Source organism: Heptranchias perlo, chromosome 17 (genome assembly GCF_035084215.1).
Source record: "Heptranchias perlo isolate sHepPer1 chromosome 17, sHepPer1.hap1, whole genome shotgun sequence".
Classification (NCBI taxonomy): Eukaryota; Metazoa; Chordata; class Chondrichthyes; order Hexanchiformes; family Hexanchidae; genus Heptranchias; species Heptranchias perlo.
In genome coordinates, this window is record NC_090341.1 from 49,637,702 (window position 1) to 49,659,034 (window position 21,333).

The 21,333-nt window shown below is 45.1% G+C and overlaps 1 protein-coding gene across 2 annotated transcripts in view; it reads left to right on the forward strand.

The window, feature by feature from the left end:
• LOC137334294 (interleukin-1 receptor-associated kinase-like 2) overlaps positions 1 to 21,333 on the forward strand; it is a 78,120-nt gene that overhangs the window by 20,998 nt on the left and 35,789 nt on the right. For both annotated transcript variants that reach the window (XM_067998967.1, XM_067998968.1), the window contains exons 2-4: positions 666 to 845; positions 18,272 to 18,412; positions 18,986 to 19,089. In XM_067998967.1, the coding sequence (XP_067855068.1) occupies positions 666 to 845; positions 18,272 to 18,412; positions 18,986 to 19,089 (425 nt within the window). The remainder of the gene's footprint in view (positions 1 to 665; positions 846 to 18,271; positions 18,413 to 18,985; positions 19,090 to 21,333) is intronic.

Consider the following 21,333-nt stretch of genomic DNA (forward strand, 5'->3'; position numbering starts at 1 on the left):
TTGTCAGCCTTGACACAGTGGTAGCACTCTCACCTGAGTCAGATGGTCTTCACAGACTTGATCAGATAATCTAGGCTGACACCAGCGTAGTACTGAGGGAGTGCTGCATTTCGGAGGAGGTGTCTTTCAGATGAGATGTTAAACCGAGGAGGATGTAAAAGATCCCAAGTATTTGAAGAAGAGCAGAGGAGTTGTCTTGGTGTCCTGGCCAATAGTTAGCCTTCAATCAACAATGCTAAAAACAGATTATCTGGTGATCTATCTCATTGCTGTTCTTGGGACCTTGCTGTGCACAAATTGGCTACCATATTTCCCTACATTATAACAGTGACTACATTTCAAAAGTACTTCATTGGCTGTAAAGCACTTTGGGACATTCTGCGGTTGTGAAAGGTGCTATATAAATACAAGATTTTTCTTTCTTTATTCCGCCGTCTTTTTATAACACTGCTTGGTTGGGTTGGTCCAGTGGTGCACTGTGCACAGTGCCATACTATCAGGTTGCACAATGGACTGTATTGGGTCAAGGTTTGCTTTCCTTCCCCATGATTTCCGTACATGGTGGGCTATGAAGGCCAGTGCGAAGGAAGGAGAGAGAATCAGGAGGCAAGCCTTTACATCACACTCAGGCATCTAAACTGTCCCTTTTAAAACTTGTCTTTCAGGCTCTTGTATCATAGCCAATCAGACTGAACTAAGGAACATTGAATCTCTTGGAGGAAATTATTACAGCAAAACACGAGAGCTAATGTGGGCATGGGGAATGAAACAAGCAACCGTTCAACAGCTTCTACACATCCTGAATGAGTTGGAGCTATATCGAGCAGTATCTATTATTCTGTCATGTGAGTGAATATCATTTATTGATAAAAATACTCGGCATGCTGATCATTTTTTTTAAAAAGGCACATTGGAAGATTGGGTGATGCTGGTGTTAAACATATTCATTTCAACAATGAGACGTCAGTTTGAATCCAGCCCAGACTGATGGGCGAGTTTCTTCTATTCTGGCTGCAAAGGTCATGGATGAAATGAGTTTGAGCAGTCTCAAAGCCCAATTCCTGGTGGGCCTAGGCCCACAATACAGAATTAACCCCATTTTGGCACTAAGAGGCATTAGATTGGCAATCTCACTCAAAAAGGCCACAGGGTGGTTGATGTGGAAAGAAAAAATATTACACTGGTGGTGTATGGGCTATTCCTCTGAGGTACATCATTAAAAGTACAGTTGGAGGGAGCTTTATTCTGCGTGTAACCTTTTTTTTTATTCGTTCATGGGAAGAGGGCGTTGCTGGCGAGGCCGGCATTTATTGCCCATCCCTAATTGCCCTTGAGAAGATGGTGGTGAGCCGCCTTCTTGAACCGCTGCAGTCCGTGTGGTGAAGGTTCTCCCACAGTGCTGTTAGGAAGGGAGTTCCAGGATTTTGACCCAGCGATGATGAAGGAACGGCGATATATTTCCAAGTCGGGATGGTGTGTGACTTTGAAGGGAACGTGCAGTTGGTGTTGTTCCCATGTGCCTGCTGCTCTTGTCCTTCTAGGTGGTAGAGGTCGCGGGTTTGGGAGGTGCTGTCGAAGAAGCCTTGGCGAGTTGCTGCAGTGCATCCTGTGGATGGTACACACTGCAGCCACAGTGCGCCGGTGGTGAAGGGAGTGAATGTTTAGGGTGGTGGATGGGGTGGCAATCAAGCAAGCTGCTTTGTCCTGGATGGTGTCGAGCTTCTTGAGTGTTGTTGGAGCTGCACTCACCCAGGCAAGTGGAGAGTATTCCATCACACTCCTGACTTGTGCCTTGTAGATGGTGGAAAGGCTTTGGGGAGTCAGGAGGTGAGTCACTCGCTATACCTGACTTGGAGGTGCTCGATACTAACTCTGGGTGCCTGCAATGGAAAAATGTTCCTTTCCACAGCACAGTATCCTTCAGCTCGATTATCACAAACTATTTCCCTACCCGCCCCTTCTCTCCCCCTCCCCCAAAAAATCCCTAGATCAATTGAGTAGGTTCTACAAGGCAAGATCAGGATAATTAGACACTATTTTTCAAATAAAAATAAAATCCATTATGCTCCATGAGTTAGATAGGATGTGGGTTCCTGTAATTTTTTTCTCCTTCCCCAACAGTATAAGTTAAGCCACCGGGGAGGAGCCTGGCAAGTCTTCCCCTAAAGACAAGAAAGGAGAACAAGTCAACTCTAGTTGTGTATCTCATATCCACCAGCTCTAGTGCCTCCTGTAGGCTAACTTTTATGCTGTGTTTATACTGCAGAACTGAACAAAACATCATGTGCCATCCAACCCCACAGGGAGGTACCTATTTCCGTTTGCCACTGGACATCCCTTGGAAAGTGACCTCATGAAGTGGGTTTTGGAGGCACTCATGCTTTTTGTAGCTGCTATTATTGATCTTTGGTTGTAGGCCAGATGTCTGGCAGCTGGCGGCCCGACAAATGTGAAACTGCTGTGAGGCAAACCTGATTTCCCCCCCTCCCCGATCTTAAGCACCTGCCACTAATCTAACGGTGGTCATATGTGACAAGTAAGAGTATAATCATAATTCAAATCACAGGAAAGTCTTTTTTTTTAAAAAGATATCTATGAGTAATGACTGGTCACTTTAAATTTGCTTGCTTTCTGCAGCATTACTCTCTGGTATGTAAAAGGTCACTTCAAAGGCAGTGTTCATTTGATGGGAAAGCAATTTTAAATTACCACAGATTGCTGGCTTTGTCTCATAATCTATCAAATTAAGTAAAATGGTTAGTAATGTGCAAAAGGGCTGGGGGCAGAAATTCAGGATACCATTACAGTAAATTGATAACTATGGAGGATACCTTCTGTTTCCCTAAATCCCAGTTTTTAGCTTCAAAGTGTACGAGAGGTGTATCTGCATCCAGCAAGCATCTTTTGTGTTTTAGTTTCCATGAAAGCTGGCCCACCGTATGCAATTATGAAAGATACGTATTTGATTCTCTTTGTCCAAGTATAGGTGAAAGACTTGAACTCAGGTCATCCTAACAGGAAGATTGATTGATTGCTCCCTGCCCAGGCAGAGATACACGTTGAACTATCTTTCTCAGTTCACCAGTTCTATCTTGTATCATTGCACCATACTTTCAAGGGTGGTATTAGGGCCGTGCAATTGCAGCCAGTCAGGGGCCCGGAGCGGATCCAATGAAAGGACACCCAAGCAATGCTAATAGTTAATGCCTGAGCACCCAGCCTCTTTCTCCCCATCACCCTTAGTTACGCCTCAAGTGTAAAAAAAGGCTATTTTTATAACTTCTGCAAACAAACAGACAATGAATGCATATTCTTTTACTTACTGAAAGGAGAGAGAGAGACGTGAGGAGAGCAGAGGATTTACAGTTCTCCTGTATTAAGAGTCATAATCCAGGGCACAGTCTACAGCAGGCTCCGACTCTCAGCACTCAGTAGTCATGGCCGAGATGGGAGAAAGAGAAGACAAAATTCAGTTCTTATGAACCACGTGAACTTCCCCCGCGACGACATCAGCCAGACTGAGAGGGCAGTGGATTTCAACTCTCTGGCTGGCTTTCCATGGGTGCAGAGCACAATCGATTGCACACACTTAGCAATCCAAGGACCTCCACATGAGCCAGGACTGTGCATAAACCGAAAGGGATATCACTCCATCATTGCACAGCTGGTGTGCTACCACCGGAAGAGATTTCTGCAGGTGTGTGCCAAATTCCCTGGCAGCTGTCATGATTCATTCATGTTGCACAAGTCCAATATCCTGGACCTCTGCCATACACAAGACAGACTTAAAGGCTGGCTCCTTGGAAATAAGGGATACCCCCTGCAGACGTGGCTCGTGACACCTGTGAGAAATACCACCAACGGGGCACAGCAGTGGTACAACCAGAGCCACTTCACCACCAGGTCTGTCACTGAGCAAGCCATAGGAATGTTGAAGATGCGCTTCAGGACCTGGATAGACCTGGGGGAGGCCTTCAGTTCTCGCCAGCAAGGGTGTGCAGAATAATCGTCGTGTACTTCGTCCTGCATAACATAGCACAGCAGAGAGGGTTACAGGTGGAGGAGGCTAAATGCACTCATCAAGCATCCTCAGCTGGTGGCAACATTGAAGAGGAGGAGGAGGAGGAGGAAAATGGAGATAGGGAATCCATCACAAAAGCAGTGGCACACTTTGCTGCCCGTAATGCCAGGGATTCCCTCATATCTAACAGGTTCTCATAATGAGATGTGCAAATTTAATGTACCATAACAAAAAAAAATATAAATTAACATGATAGCTCATCAAAACCCTTGTGCATACCCTTGGTGAACTACAATTGCTTAGCCTTTCTCTTCCTACCGCTGCTACATGGTGCATCCCCTGTGGCTTCAGCAGAGGTATTGGCAGGTTGCTCAGATCCCTGCCTTGACTGCTGAGATGCTCTCGGCCTACAACCTCTGGCATTTGGGGCCCGTGAAGGCCCCGCCAAAGACAGCTGCACCTGCACCTGCACAGGGGCAGACTCGGCCATCGGGAGAGGAGGCAGCATTGCAGGTACTGGTTGAGGAAGGGGCAACGGGTGAGACGTGAGAGTGATCTGAGTGGAGTCCCCACTTTCATGTCCCCTTTTGCCATTATCCGTCTCCCGGGCCAGCGCAACATCACTCCCACCACTCTGCTGGCCAGCACGTTGGTGAGGAGATGTGCCGCATTGTAAGGCCACGGCTAAAGTATCTGTCCGACTGTTTAAGGCGGAAGATATGTTGACATCCAGATCCGCATGGCCATTGTCATCGCCTGCGTGGATTCATTTGAGAGCCGTGCTTGAAGCTCAATGGAGGCTGCCATTCTCTCCATCGCAGACATTCCCACACTTACCTGCACCACCAATCCACTAACGATCCTCCATCCTCCCCGCTATTGTGGAGCTTGTGCGTGGCACGTTTTCCAATACCTCGCAAAGGAGCAGCTTTACCTCTAGCATTCTCAATGATGGCCCCCTGGGTTCAGCATCTGTGTCCAGCTGAGCAGAGCTTGGAGAGGAGTGCGCCCTCCGACGCGGACTCTCCACAGCTGCCCCTGCCACCAGTGTCTGCTCGTGCTCACTTGTGAGTGGTGCATCACCAGATGACAACCCAACCAACTGTCTAACAGGACCCACCAAAGTGCTGGTATCTGCGCTAATGCATGGCTGTGTGTCATGCGACAGTGCACCCTCAGAGGGAATGAGATCCTCTGAGGAATCGCTTTCTTCTATTTGGCACTTTCCTCTTGAAGGATCTGGAAGACAACAGAAGCCGATATTAATTATTCATCGGAAAAGTGACAATCTTTCAACTGACCATACTGAGGTCTGGAACAGTTCGATCATTGATAAAATCAATTCATCATGTGTGTGAAAGATGTTAAAGTTCTATCACCAGCCATCTGCGGGTTGCCAGTCTCTCCATCTCAAATGGATACGCATGCAACAGTCCGACTTATCTCCATGGCCTTCTCCTCTACAGATGGACTATTTGTGTTGGTCCACCTCCAGTCCTCGTCCTCTCTCTTGAATTTTGTGCTCTCTTCTATTAGGGGAGAAAGAACAGACATGTAAGAGACTGAAGGTGACGTATTCACCCGACGGATGCATTGCTTTGGGTGAGGCTAACCACGAAACGATGCATTGGAAGGTGCCTATCAGACAGATGCATCACATTGTGTCAGGATTGGGGTGTGTGGCAGTGGTGGGTGCATAAATGGGGAGGTGAGGAAGTGCATAGAAAGTGAAGGATGGTTGCTGCTGAAACTTAAGTGGGGGTGAAGAGTGATGTGATGGAGTAGACGTGGCAACACAGAGTGAGTGGGTGGGTCTCGCACAACACAGGATCTGGGTGAATCAGCAAATGTACTCAATGTTCTTGACCTGGTTAGGTCAATAAAACGCTTCCTGCACTGCAGCCAAGATCTGGGCACAGTGCTTCTGCTGCTGACCTCTTCTGCCACCTCCAACCACACCTTCTTGGTGGCAGAACCAGGTTTCTTTGTCCAATCACTTGGGTAGATGACCTCCCTCCTGGTTCTCATTGTGCCCAGCAGTATTTCAAATGAAGCATCCGTGAACCTGGATTCTGCCTTTGCTCTCTTTGAATCCATCGCTTCACTTCCTCCTCTCTCCTCCAAAATCCATTTTTGCATTGGCCCTTTAAGTAGTGGACTTCAGATCGCATCATGCGGGTGCGCGGTATGCCCACTGTGCAGCTTGGAGACGCGAATCCCGGAAGGAAAATTAAGTGCCTTAATTTAGTTGCAATTGCAGATTCCAACGCACTCATTTCACTTCCGGGTTTCCCACGCGATTACCCATCCACTGAGTTCCTGGCTCCAGGTAAAAATCATGCCCCTTGAGTTTTAGGTTTTGTTAGGCATTAATGCTGTTTATATAATGGGGTGCCCAAAACTGCACACAGTACTCTAACTGTGGCCTAAACATTGTGCAAATTCATCATTACTTCTTTACTCTTGTACTTTATGCTCCTATTTAAAAAAAACCAAATTCTATTGGCCTTTTTTTATAGCTTTATCTACCTACACTTGTACTTTTGGGGAATTATGTATTTGGAACCATAGGTCTCTGTTCATCCAAGCCCTACAGTGTCTTTCCACCAAGTATATACTCCCATTCCTTGTTTTTCTCCCAAAATGTATTATCTCACAATTATCTACATTAAATTGCATCTGCCACTTGTCTGCCCATTCCACTAACCTGTCTGTCTGCATGAAATCTTGTACAATTCCCCTCAAATCTAATTTAGTGTCACCAGCAATTTTCACAATCGTGTTCTCAATACTGAAATCCAAATCACTGTATATACTGAGAACAAAAGCGGATATAGTATTAACCCCTGAGGTATACCACATCCAACTCTTCTCCAGTCCGAGCAACAACCATTTACCTTAATAGTTTGTTTCCTGTCCATCCACCAACTTTCTAACCATGCCGCTACATTTCCACTTATACCATATGCCTGGATTTTTCTAGCAAGCTTCTTTTGAGTCACCTTATTGAACCCCTTCTAAAAATCCATATACACAACATTTACTCCATTCTCTAAATTTGTCAAAAATAACTTGCCTTTAAGAAATCTGTGCTGGCAGTCCTTGGTAAACCCATTCCTTTCTAAATGGACACTTATTTTTCTCGAATGTTGGATTCTAAGATTTTGGCCACAATTAACATTAGGCTAACTGGGCTATAGTTACTCGGTTTATCTTTCACTCTGTTCTTGAACAAAGATGTTACATCGGCTACTCTCCAGTCCCAATTCCAATTTCATTTTTTAAAAAAGTAAATAAAAACTGTGGCCAGAACCTCTGCTATCTCCTCTCTGACTCCTTTAAACAGCCTAGGGCGCAGCCATCAGGACTTGGTGACTTATTCACCTTGAGTTCTGCTAATTTTTTCAGAATCAATTCCTTTTCTACATTTATCTCTAACAATTGTTCTGTATCTTCCTGTAGCACCCTAATTGTTCTCACTTCCACCATCATTTGTAAAAAACCGATGCAAAATATCTCTGCTATACTTTCAGTCTCCACAATTAGACTTCCTCCTTCATCCCTGAGTGGTCCTACCCTCTCTAACTATTCTTTTAATTTTTGTATGCTTATAAATTACAGTACGATTTCCTTTTATACTTTGTCCTAATCTTTATTAATTTTCCTTTTAGCCCTTCCAGCCCCTATCTTTTTACCTCCCTACGACACGTTCTATGTTCCTCATGGTTATCTTTAGTATTGTTAGCCCTAACTTTATCATATGCCCCCCTTTTAAGTTTCAGTTTAGTTCTAATCTCTCTATTTATCCACAGCACTCTGTACTTTGATGCTCTCCCTTTTCACCTTATAGGAATATATTTATTTTGCATTCTATGCATCTCGTATTTGAGGATTTCACATGGATGATCTGTCAACCTGTTTGCTAACTTTTCTGCCCAGTTAATTTGAAACAGATCCCCTTTTATCTCACTGAACTTTGCCTTTTCCCAGTCTAGCACCCTTATCCTTGACCCTTCATTATTGTTTTCTATTATGACATTGATCCTAACAATTATATGGTCACTATTACCCAATTTTTCTCCTACTCTCATCAGTTATTTGCCCTAGTTCATTTCCCAGAACTAAATTAAGTGGTGTTTCTTTCCTTGTTGGACTCGTCTGTTTTTATACGGTTCTTTTAATTCGGGACTCTGGCGTTCAGGAACTGTCTCCTGGCATTTATGCTGTAGACCCAGGTAAAACTGCATACAGTTTTGGTGTCCATACTTAAGAAAAGACATACTTGCTCTCGAGGCAGTACAAAGAAGGTTCACTCGGTTAATCCCATACATAGGGATGAGGGGGCGGACATATGAGGAGAGGTTGAGCAGATTGGGACTCTACTCATTGGAGTTCAGAAGAATGAGAGGCGATCTTATTGAAACATATAAGATTGTGAAGGGGCTTGATCGGGTGGATGCGGTAAGGATGTTCCCAAGGATGGGTGAAACTAGAACTAGGGGGCATAATCTTAGAATAAGGGGCTGCTCTTTCAAAACTGAGATGAGGAGAAACTTCTTCACTCAGAGGGTAGTAGGTCTGTGGAATTTGCTGCCCCGGGAAGCTGTGGAAGCTACATCATTAAATAAATTTAAAACAGAAATAGACAGTTTCCTCGAAGTAAAGGGAATTAGGGGTTACGGGGAGCGGGCAGGAAATTGGACATGAAGCTGAGTTCGGATCGGTCAAGGCCCTGTGGGTGGAGGAGCGGGCCCAGGGGCTGAGTGGCCGGGTCCTGCTCCTACTTCTTGTGTTCTTTAGATTTGAGGTTAGGATCAGATCAGCCATGATCTTATTGAATGGTGGAGCAGGCTCGAGGGGCCGATTGGCCTAATCCTGCTCCTATTTCTTATGGTTTATGTTCTTAAAACTGGTACCAGTCTATGGAAAATGGATTTTGCAGCCTAAACGCTGGGAGTAGGTTCATGGACAATGGGAGCGAGCTCACTGACACTGTGCTCCCAGAAACTGAATTAAAAGACGAGTGTAAAGGCCCTTGTGTTACACAGCTGCCTTAGAGGCGGCAATAGAAATGCAGCACTGGATTTTGTTGACAAACTAGAAGGCTAAGTTCCCCAACCCTGTCCCCAGTTTTGCTAGCAAAGCAGTGATTGCAAAACATCTTGCAGTGTCCTAGTTATTGAAACTTGTGAACGGCAAGCTTGTCACCGCCCACTGATTTTGTATGAACTGTATTGGAGTGGTTCCACATTTATTACCAAACTGTAGCTCATAAATATTTTCTTAAACTGCTATTTAGGGCAACTTATTAACTCTTGCCTCTTATTTTGCCATTTGAACCAAAATATCGCACCCACAATTCACGTGTTGGGAATGCAAACTGTGACAGAGCCTCAGTGTGATATTATTTGCAAACAGGAATTTTTTTTTCAACGAATATACAATTGCAGAGATTATGAAAAAAGGGGAAGAAAAGTTTTGTACACTAGTTACAACACAATAATCTATATAACTAAAATCGTAGGAAACACACCTCCAATTTCCCAAAACATGCAGATGGCAGACACGGCTCCTTGCCATTAATGCAGGTTCATAAAATTGGCTCACGTATCTAATAGTCTTACTGGATTATAAAGAAGGAGTGATATTGGGGCTCACCTACTGGTTTAAAGAGTTTTTTCAGTCAGTAGCTGAGCCATACAGAGCAGAAAGATCCCAGGCTTTATCCCTGGTCTGTGCTGTGTTAGCTGATCTTGGGCAGTGATGGAGAGGAAAATAAAAATCACCTAGAGTTCCTACTCCTGATTGCTAAAAGGGGATGTGTGCAGACCTCTAGTGAGCACGGGACAGCTTCAGTTGCTCTGCTGACATCCACAATCTGGGATCTCACATCAACATCAGACTACCACCTAAGGAAATGTACACCATCAGGAGCTAATGCCTTCGGGAAAGGAATGGAGGGGAGGAAATTGACAAAAAAAAAATACAAAAATAGCAGCAGGCTGGAATGCTGAGTGGAAACTGCCTCAGGTTCACTTGTGTCTTGCATTTTAATCCAGGGCTGAGTTTTACTGGGATAGGGGCTTGGTTGGTAAGTGAATACTGATGTAGAGAACCTCAGGGAAATTAATCCCATCATGCAAAGTCAATACCTACTAGCCAATAGAGCAGCAGTGACAATATCCTGTGAGGAAGACCGCTATGGCCACCCAACAAGGGATTTTCTCACAAAGACCAAAAACTTTCTATTGCTCTGTCTTTCTGTCTGCTTTTCTTTTTCTTCCGTGTGTGTGTATGTACGCGCACACCTCTGTGTTTGTCTTCAAGTGTGTCCTTTTCTCTCTGATCGTCAATGTCTTTGTGTTTCTCTCTCTTTCTTGCTCTGTTTCCATTTCCCTCTGTTCTATTAAGGGTGCCACATAAGCTGCAACTAGTTAAAAAATCAGCAACGAGTTCTCCCCATGGCTTAGTAAGCCATAAAGACCAGTAATGTGCAAGTTCAATCTCCAGACTGTGCTGAGTTCACAGATTTGAGCTGGAGAAGCAGTAGAGTCAGTATAATGGGATTAGTGTCCTTGGGCTAAGAGGCAAATTAATCAGCCAAGGCTCAAACTCCTAATTACTACCCAATGACGCAGTTTAGAAATACACTTGTGAAAGTGCCTGGGAAAGATAGGATCGGGATCAGCTATGGTAGCTCACATGGTCCAAAAGCCTGCTGGCATTTACTGTGCACTTGGGCATGAGTAACCTCTTTCAGGAAAGGAGAAAGGGGAAAAATTAGAGGGGCAAATATAAATTAAAACTCTCTTGTTACCTGAAAGAGGAATGGGCGACTTATTGCCTACAGAGCAACACTATAAAATGAATTGGATAGATTTATTTGTTTATTTATTTCCTGAGTTTAGAGTGCCATGGAAGATCTCACTTACCTCTAACCTTATCCACATGGTCTGCCCTTGGTCAGTAACCTGCTTTTTCGTACAGGTCTGCATCCTGGAAGCTAGGAGCTGTACGGGGTGGAAGGAAAAAGGCGAAAATAAGAAAATAACTTTCATAAAAAGGGAAAAAAAAATGTTTTGAGGAAATCAACAATCTAAACCAAGAGTGAACTTGAGCCACTTGCCTCAACAAGTTAGCTCATCAGGTGGCTGGCTAACCATGACAGTCAAAGGGGAATGATTTCCTCTGTTCACTGTTCAGAACTACACTACAACTTTCTGCAGCCTTACGTTCCAACTTGTACCATTCAGTTCTCTGACTCCCACGTCCTGTGCAACCCCTCCCTCCCTCTGCTCCACCAACGGCGGCAGAACATTTGGCCAGCTCAGCTCCACTCACTGAGACTCTCCCTAAACCCCTTCTACTTTGCTACCTCTCTCCACATCTTCAAAAGTCTTATGATTACCTGTTTGAAAATGTAATTTGATCATCTGCTCTAACTTTTCTATGACCATTTAACATCCATTTCTCTCGCGAAGCACTTTGAAACATTTACTACATTAAAAGATGCTACATAAGTACAAGGTGTTGTTTATACGAACACTAGATGACTTTTTAAAACTACAAATAGTGGATGCAGAAAACCTCACTCTTTAATTTCTTATATTACTTACAAAAAGTATAGAAATGAATTCAGAACAGTAACATAAATCTTGCGGTGCGGAAGGTGCTGGCATGGTTTAAGTGCCGATTACGATCTGCAAAGATTAGTATCTAAACTGACTTCCATTTCCTTTATTCTGACAGATTTTTTTACATGTTATTGCATCACAAGTACATCGGCTTTAGTCAGTATCACCATGAAGCCCATTTATTGAAAATCAGCACACTGTAACGGATGGTAACACTGTGGAGGGAGCAATATAAATTTGGATCTTAGTATGGTGTTATGTATTACCCTGAAGAATGCAGACTTGGGGGACTGGGTATACATTGCCCTTTCGCCTCAGGATATCGGAGTTTGAATCCAGCCAAACTTATGCAGTGAAAGTCTGCTCTCTCTCTGGTAACTTTAAGGATCCTATGTGAAATGACTTTGGCATTTTCAACCCAGTTTCTGGCAGGTGTGGTACCACAGCACAAAACGGCCCCTAAACTGGCCATCTCATGTGAATTTATATTTCAGGGTCATTTCTACTCTACTGGTTCTATAATAGCCTTGCTTGGCAGTGCTTTCAAATTCACCCCGTGGGGTTTGGTTCCACAGCCCTGCTACCAGCAGACAAACAGCGCCTGCACAGTGGTTTGAACATCCTAACTTTCATTTTAATTTGCAGACCTTCCCTGATGGCTGGAGAAGCAAGTGACGAGTGTTTGTAATATGCACAGGCAGACAGAATTCTCAGCATGTCCATGCCCAGACAAAATTGCAGGCTGTATTGCTGGAAAAAGTGTTCATGCTGATGCCACTGAACAACTCAAGGCAGCCCCCTCTTGAGGTGGGTGTAGGCTCCTCGGGAAGCAGTAAGACTGCCTAATTTGCCTCACTGCACTTCCAGCAAAGTCAGGACTGCCATCTGCTGTAAAGTAATGCATTGTCAGAGAGGGCAGAAGGACAAATGCAGGAAATCAAAATACCAGCCTGATACAGTAGACAGTGCTCTACTGTAGCTGAGGTTAAGGACTGATATTTGGGCAGTGTAAAGGTTGCTTCACTCTGCATCTTAACCTATGCTGTACCTCAATGGAGTCCAAATGTTGTCTTCATGGGCCACTTAGTGCATAACATGGAGCCTCAGGGGGTCACATATAAAGTGTAATCCACATCCCATTAATTTGCATAAATCTTGTTGCTGATATAAGCACAATTAGGACGGAATAGTCAAGGCCATGTGTGACCTTTGGGCTGCAAATTGGACCCCCCAGTCCAATGACCTTGAGTGCTCAACGGGCAGATTAGAGAATGGTTTGGGTTGTACTACACACAAGAGTGTTCAATGCTGACTGAAAAGTAGAAAATTTACTCTTTCGCCAAACCTGGCATCCCACAGCTCGAGATCGAAAATTCAATGAGTATAAATTTATCTAAAACATACTAAAAAGTTCACCCACTGTTTTTTTTGAAAGACAGTCATAGATGTCCGTCCTGTTTGGCTGGATACACCTCTTAGAATCATAGAATGGTTGCAACACAGAAGGAGGACATTTGGCCCATCGAGCCTGATGTGGCTCTTTGTTAGGACAATCCAGTTAGTCCCATTCCCCCGCCCTTTCCCCGTAGCCCTGCAAATTTTTTCCCTTCAAGTATTTATCCAATTCCTTTTTGAAAGCCATGATTGAATCTGCTTCCACCACCCTTTCAGGCAGCGCATTCCAGATTATGACTACTCGCTGCGTCAAAATGTTTTACCTCATGTCGCCTTTGGTTCTTTTGCCAATCGCCTTAAATCTGTGTCCTCAGGTTCTCGACCCTTCCCAATGGGAAGTTTCTCTTTATTCACTTTATCTAAAACCTTCATGATTTTGAACATTTCTATCAAATCTCCTCTTAACCTTCTCTACTCTAATGGAGAACAACCCCTGCTTCTTCAGTCTATCCACTAACTGAAGTCCTTCATCCCTGGAACCATTCTAGTAAATCTTTTCTGCACCCTCTCTAAGGCCGTCACATCCTTCCTAAAGAGCGATGCCCAGAATTGGACACAATACTCCAGTTGTGGCCGGACCAGTGTTTTATAAAGGTTCATCATAACCTCCTTGCTTTTGTACTCTATGCCTCTATTTATAAAGCCCAGGATCCCAAATGCTTTTTTAATCGCTTTCTTAACCTGTCCTGCCACCTTCATAGATTTGTGCACATGTACCCCCAGGTCTCTCTGTTCCTGCATCCCCTTTAGAATTGTACCATTTAGTTTATATTGCCTCTTTTCGTTCTTCTTGCCAAAATGTATCACTTCGCACTTCTCTGCGTTAAATTTCATCTGCCATGCGTCCGCCCATTCCACCAGCCTGTCCATGTCCTCTTGAAGTCTATTACTATCCTCCTCACCGTTCACTACACTTCCGAGTTTTGTGTCATCTGCAAATTTTGAAATTATGCCCTGTACACCCAAGTCCAAGTCATTAATATATCAAAAAAAGCAGCAGTTCTAGTACCGACCCCTGGGGAACACCACTGTATATCTTCCTCCAGTTCAAAAAACAACCATTCACCACTACTCCGTTTCCTGTCACTTAGCCAATTTTGTATCTATGCTGCCACTGCCCCTTTTATTCCATGGGCTTCAATTTTGCTGACAAGCCCATTGTGTGGCACCTTATCAAACGCCTTTTGAAAGTCCATAAACACCTGCATTGCCCTCATCAACCCTCTGTGTCACCTCATCAAAAAACTCAATCAAATTAGTTAAACATGATTTGCCTTTAACAAATCCGTGCTGACTTTTCTTTATTAATCCACACTTGTCCAAGTAACTGTTAATTTTGTCCCGGATTATCGTTTCCAAAACCTTCCCCACCACCGAGGTTAAACGGACTGGCCTGTAGTTGCCGGGTTTATCCTTACACCCTTTTTTGAACAAGAGTGTAACATTTGCAATTGTCCAGACCTCTGGCACCACCCCCGTATCTAAGGCGTGGTCTTTTGGGTCTATTTCGGAATTGTTGTTGAAGCTGTATTGAATCTCAAACTCAGTACGTTGTTAATTAAAAAAGAGGAAGTGTAAAATATAATACACCAACAAAGATAAATGACACATTGATGTTTTCTTTGGTCTCTTAGTTCCACTCATTGTTGAACTCTAATTGTGGCAACAGGAAGAGATTAGCAGAACTCTACATAGTGAAGCAGGTTTGATTCAGTTCTGCAAAGGGAATGCCAGGTTCAAGCTTAAGGGAAAAGATCTTTGTGTTAAGTTCCCAAATTCTCTCCATGCTTATGCTGAAAGCGTCGACTCTTGTCGGGGTACGCTCCTGAAGGTGCTGGCACCCCTCTGTTACCCTGATCATGCGGATGTTCTTTATATGTGAACTTAGACAGTGACGCTAGGAATTTCCTCGGGGGATTCTCCCAATCGGCTGCAGTAACTTCGGCGGGAAACCACGTAAACGGGATTTCCACCGATCTTGTGTCAAATTTACACTGGCCGATCGGGAAAACCATCAAGGAACTTCCCAGCATGAGTCTCAGCAGGCCTTCATGTATGGAGTTCAACTCCTCCATTGCTTTCGTGTTATCAGGCTGTTTATCCAACCACCCAGTCTTGGATGAGCCACAATTTCCTCCAGCAAAACAGTCCAATACGGTGAGCGGCATGCACCTGTACATTCTGAGCCGAAAATACGCCACCCGCCACATTGGTATAGGCATCAAAAGAGGCATCCAGAGCTCCTGCCTCTAAAAGGGGCTAGGCCCTTTGCATATGCAAATAAGAGTCCCAATATTTGTTGGATGCCTCCTTTACCAAATTGGATGGTCCTGAACGCAGCCGGCCCACCACCAGCTGCATTCAGCCTAACCAGCGTCCTTAAAGGGACCGCAGCAGGCTGCCACCAAAAACATAAGTTTTTTAAAAAATAAAACCACAGGCTGCTGTCGGCCACCCCTCGCCCCCTCTCCTGACCCCTCCCTTGAATCCTCTTCCGCTCGCTCTCCCTCTTGCGAGACCTACCCAAAGGCAACTACCAGCGACCCGAAATTCAAATGGTCTTCGCCGACATTCTGCAGCGAGTGACTCACCTCCTGACTCCCCAAAGCCTTTCCACCATCTACAAGGCACAAGTCAGGAGTGTGATGGAATACTCTCCACTTGCTTGGATGAGTGCAGCTCCCAACAACACTCAAGAAGCTCGACACCATCCAAGATAAAGCAGCCCGCTTGATTGGCACCCCATCCACCACCCTAAACATTCACTCCCTTCACCACCGGCGCACAGTGGCTGCAGTGTGTACCATCCACAGGATGCACTGCAGCAACTCGCCAAGGCTTCTTCGACAGCACCTCCCAAACCCGCGACCTCTACCACCTAGAAGGACAAGAGCAGCAGGCACATGGGAACAACACCACCTGCACGTTCCCCTCAAAAGTCACACATCATCCCGACTTGGAAATATATCGCCGTTCCTTCATCGTCGCTGGGTCAAAACCCTGGAACTCCCTTCCTAACAGCACTATGGGAGAACCGTCACCACACGGACTGCAGCGGTTCAAGAAGACGGCTCACCACCACCTTCTTGAGGGAAATTAGGGGGTGGGCAATAAATGCCGGCCTCGCCAGCGACGCCCACATCCCATGAACGAATAAAAAAAAAATCTGCCTAGGGATGCCAAGTAGGCATCTGCAGCTCGCCAGTCTGATGTAAATGAGGCCCAATATCGGGTGGATTTCTTGGGGCTGGGAAATGTTCCTTCATCTGCATCCCAATGGCAGGTGCCTGCACCACTAAGGGTGCATCTATAGTGCTGCCTGCCACCAAAGGCCAGAAGATCAGACGATTATTGCCAACTCCAAATGGTGGGTACTGGATCCCCCCCCCAGAAACAAAAACAAAGTGCCCCAGTCGGACGCCTTTGTCACAGGGGCATATTTTTTCAAATGTTAACCCTGGCTCCGTTCTGTCCTCTTTACAGGACATGCGGACCCAATGAGTGGCACTTTCAGCTTTGGCGAGGGTGTAAAACTGGTGGTAGTGAATTAGCAGCGCAATATGCACCCACCCAGTTTTCCTTTCCAGTGAATGCAACCCCCCGTTTTACACCCCCGCCGAAATTAAAAGCTCTGCCCAATATGTTTTGCCAGCATTTTGTGTTTTGATGTGAGATCTTCTGCATTTGCAGCTTATTTTACTCTCTCTCCATTTACCGACATTTTGGCCACGAGTTTAAACCACCCCGACGAGCATAATCTCCCGCCTCCCCATTAATATCGGGGCCTTTATCTCCCTATTATTCAAAATGTACCATCCCCAGCAAAACTAGAGATGGCAGGTAATTAAGCCAGCAGTTGGAAAAGCTTTAAGAGAATGAGGTAATTATGAGATTACATCATGCTTCATTAAGCAACAAAAATATGTCAGAACTGCTGCACTAATCGCCAGTTAGGGCAAAAAGGAACTGAAAATACTTGGTCTTCAGGATTATGCATTCTTTGGAAAATAGGGGAGTTTGTAGAGGTTAAAGTCTGTAAGATTATGAAGGAAATTGATCTGAAGAAATTGTTCAATGTGGTAACGTCCAAACATCAGGGGACACAAGTTAAAAAATGTTAGGAGTAAGAAGGGAAGTCAGGTAGAAGCGGTTTTTTGGCCATAAGGTAATATAGTTTATGAAATAGTTTATCGGGAAAGGCCACTGAAGCAGACAGGATAAATGGGTTCAAGAGACAATTGATCTCTTTCTCGAGATCGAAGGGATTGATGGGTGAGAAAGTGGGATTGATCCACGAAAAGGATGAATTTTCCTGTTCCTGCTCCTAAAAATGTGTGTTCTTAAAGCCCCCAAAATGGATTGTCCTTGAGTATTTTTGGCCCCAAATGTACTCATAGTTTTTGCCGAGTCTGTAATTTAAAATGAGCGGTTGGCATTTTGGGAGGTGGATTCTGGGGTGGGACCCATTTCTACTGGGTTTCTGCCCCACAGTGGCTGCATCATAGTTTGTACTATGAGCTGGGGCTTTCCATATGTGCACTTGCAGATGCTGCTGAGAGCATTTTAGCATCTAGCACAGCGGCTGTGGGCCACTCCACCTTCCACTGGCAGATCAGGATGGGTGACGCTAATGTATCCTTGCAGGCTTGGGCTGTCGGCTGCAACTATGCTGATGACCCATCCTACAGTTTGGGACAGAGTCCATGTTCTTCACAGTGGGCGGTCAGGAGTACCAAATTGTGCTTCCAGAGTGAGCCTCCCACTATTTCCGGCCCCTTGCGTTTTTAATATCTGGTCTTATCGGAAGGATAGCCAGTAACTGGAGGGATTTGGTTCCATGTCTTGTGTCTGCATACAGAATATTGTAAATATTGTTTATTCTATGGAAAATGCTAGCTATAAACATTGCTGCAGAAATTCAGTGTTCAAATGGATTTATTGATGGCTGGTATGACATTCAAATGTTAACTGAATCTGTATCCTTTATTATATACACACTCGATACAAAATTTTCTTTAACATTTTAACAATGGGGATATTGAGTGGTAGAATATAGGTTAATGCCTATCAGTGTCTGTGTGGCAAGATTCGGAGTCAGTGTAAATGATTTATTGTTTTTAAGCACGGCTATGGTATTAATACGGAAATTGTCTTTCAACAGGGAAGCCTGCAGCTTCTTTCATTGCTCAGCCTGCTAGCTCAAACATTCCTTTGCCAGAAACTCCTGGGATGTTCCACCCAGCTCCACCATCCACTAGTCCGGTATTGGATTGTACACTCAAAATGGATTCAATAAACAATGGTAACTACTAAAGCTGGGCAGTTATTAGTGAGATGGGCCAGTGGGAGGAAAGTATTAGCACATATAGTTCAGCACAATCCAGTCACAGTGTGTTGATGTAAAGCTGTTCCAATGGGTAGAAGTTTCATCATCCAGTATCCAATCACATTTCATACGCATAGCTCTGTCACCCACAAAACACATCAAATGGAATAAATCCAGTCACATGCAATAATCTTGAAACATTTAACAGTTACACTGTCACACAGAAAGGCAGCACTGAAAGCTATAGCCAACCAGAATTTGCCCAACTATATCTAGAAACATCTGTAATATTCTCTCGCTCCTACCAGGACATTCTGCAGCCTTGTAACACACTCTAAATCAATCTGCCTTTGAAATAGATATTAAAAAATACTTTTGCACACATGCAGCTACTAACATATTGCCCACAAGTAACACTGAAGTTGTTAAGAGTACATGGAGTAGGTTATGTCAGAGATTGGTGTGGAATTATAGGCAACAGCTCCTAAAATGGGGTTTCGGTTGTTGAGTTATTTTCTCCTGACTGGTATTTGTTTTTATTTTCTTCAGTGCAACAGCTTGATCCACTTCCTAGACCATCAACTCCTCCGAGTTACCTGAACTCCACTTTCAAGCCAGACTGTGACAGAAGCGATATGCCATCACCAGGGATGGTAAAGTTATACAGCAGCGGCTGTGCAATTGGCATTTCAATTATATTAGCTGAACACTTCCAGTAATTAGTGATCACTGCGCACCCAGCTGAATAAAATCTATTTGGCACTGATCATCTTCTTACCGAGGATAAGAGGATCAGCGATTAGCCAGGAACCAAATTATGAGAAGATTTTAATTTTTTTTATTATTCGTTCATGGGATGTGGGTGTCGCTGGCGAGGCTGGCATTTATTGACCATCCCTAATTGCCCTTGAGAAGGTGGTGGTGAGCCGTCTTCTTGAACCGCTGCAGTCCGTGTGGTGAAGGTTCTCCCACAGTGCCGTTAGGAATGGAGTTCCAGGATTTTGACCCAGCGACGATGAAGGAACGGCGATATATTTCCAAGTTGAGATGGTGTGTGACTTGGAGGGGAACGTGCAGGTGGTGTTGTTCCCATGTACCTGCTGCTCTTGTCCTTCTAGGTGGTAGAGGTCGCGGGTTTGGGAGGTGCTGTCAAAGAAGCCTTGGCGAGTTGCTGCGGTGCATCCTGTGGATGGTACACACTGCAGCCACTGTGCGCTGGTGGTGAAGGGAGTGAATGTTTAGGGTAGTGGATGGGGTGCCAATCAAGCGGTCTGCTTTGACCTGGATGGTGTCGAGCTTCTTGAGTGTTGTTGGAGCTGCACTCATCCAGGCAAGTGGAGAGTATTCCATCACACTCCTGACTTGTGCCTTTGTAGATGGTGGAAAGGCTTTGGGGAGTCAGGAGGTGAGTCACTTGTCGCAGAATACCCGGCCTCTGACCTGTTCTTGTAGCCACAGTATTTATATGGCTGGTCCAGTTAAGTTTCTGGTCAATGGTGACCCCCAGGATGGTGGGGGATTCCGCGATGGTAATGTCGTTGAATGTCATGGGGAGGTGGTTAGACGCTCTCTTGTTGGAGATGGTTATTGCCTGGCACTTGTCTGGCGCGAATGTTACTTGCCACTTATCAGCCCAAACCCGGATGTTGTCCAGGTCTTGCTGCATGCGGGCTTGGACTGCTTCATTTGAGGGGTTGCGAATGGAACTGAACACTGTGCAATCATCAGTGAACATTCCCATTTCTGACCTTATGATGGAGGGAAGGTCATTGATGAAGCAGCTGAAGATAGTTGGGCCTAGGACACTGCCCTGAGGAACTCCTGCAGCAATGTCCTGGGGCTGAGATGATTGGCCTCCATCAACCACTACCATCTTCCTTTGTGCTAGGTATGACTCCAGTCACTGGAGAGTTTTCCCCGATTCCCACTGACTTCAATTTTACTAGGGCTCCTTGGTGCCACACTCCGTCAAATGCTGCCTTGATGTCAAGGGCAGTCACTCTCACCTCACCTCTGGAATTCAGCTCTTTTGTCCATGTATGGACCAAGGCTGTAATGAGGTCTGGAGCCGAGTGGTCCTGGCGGAACCCAAACTGAGCATCGGTGAGCAGGTTATTGGTAAGTGCCGCTTGATAGCACTGTCGATGACACCGTCCATCACTTTGCTGATGATTGAGAGTAGACTGATGGGATGGTAATTGGCTGGATTGGATTTGTCCTGCTTTTTGTGGACAGGGCATACCTGGGCAATTTTCCACATTGTCGGGTGGATGCCAGTGTTGTAGTTGTACTGGAACAGCTCGGCTAGAGGCGCAGCTAGTTCTGGAGCACAAGTCTTCAGCACTACAGTTGGGATGTTGTCGGGGCCCATAGCCTTTGCTGTATCCAGTACACTCAGCCGTTTCTTGATATCACGTGGAGTGAATCGAATTGGCTGAAGACTGGCTTCTGTGATGGTGGGGATATCAGGAGGAGGTCAAGATGGATCATCCACTCGGCACTTCTGGCTGAAGATGGTTGCAGACACTTCAACCTTGTCTTTTGCACTCACGTGCTGGACTCCGCCATCATTGAGGATGGGGATGTTTACAGAGCCTCCTCCTCCCGTTAGTTGTTTAATTGTCCACCACCATTCACGACCGGATGCGGCAGGACTGCAAAGCTTTGATCTCCTCTGTTGGTTGTGGAATCGCTTAGCTCTGTCTATAGCATGTTGCTTCCGCTGCATGTAGTCCTGAGTTGTAGCTTCACCAGGTTGGCACCTCATTTTTCGGCAGGCCTGGTGCTGCTCCTGGCATGCTCTTTTACACTCCTCATTGAACCAGGGTTGATCCCCTGGCTTGTTGGTAATGGTAGAGTGAGGAATATGCCGGGCCATGAGGTTACAGATTGTGCTG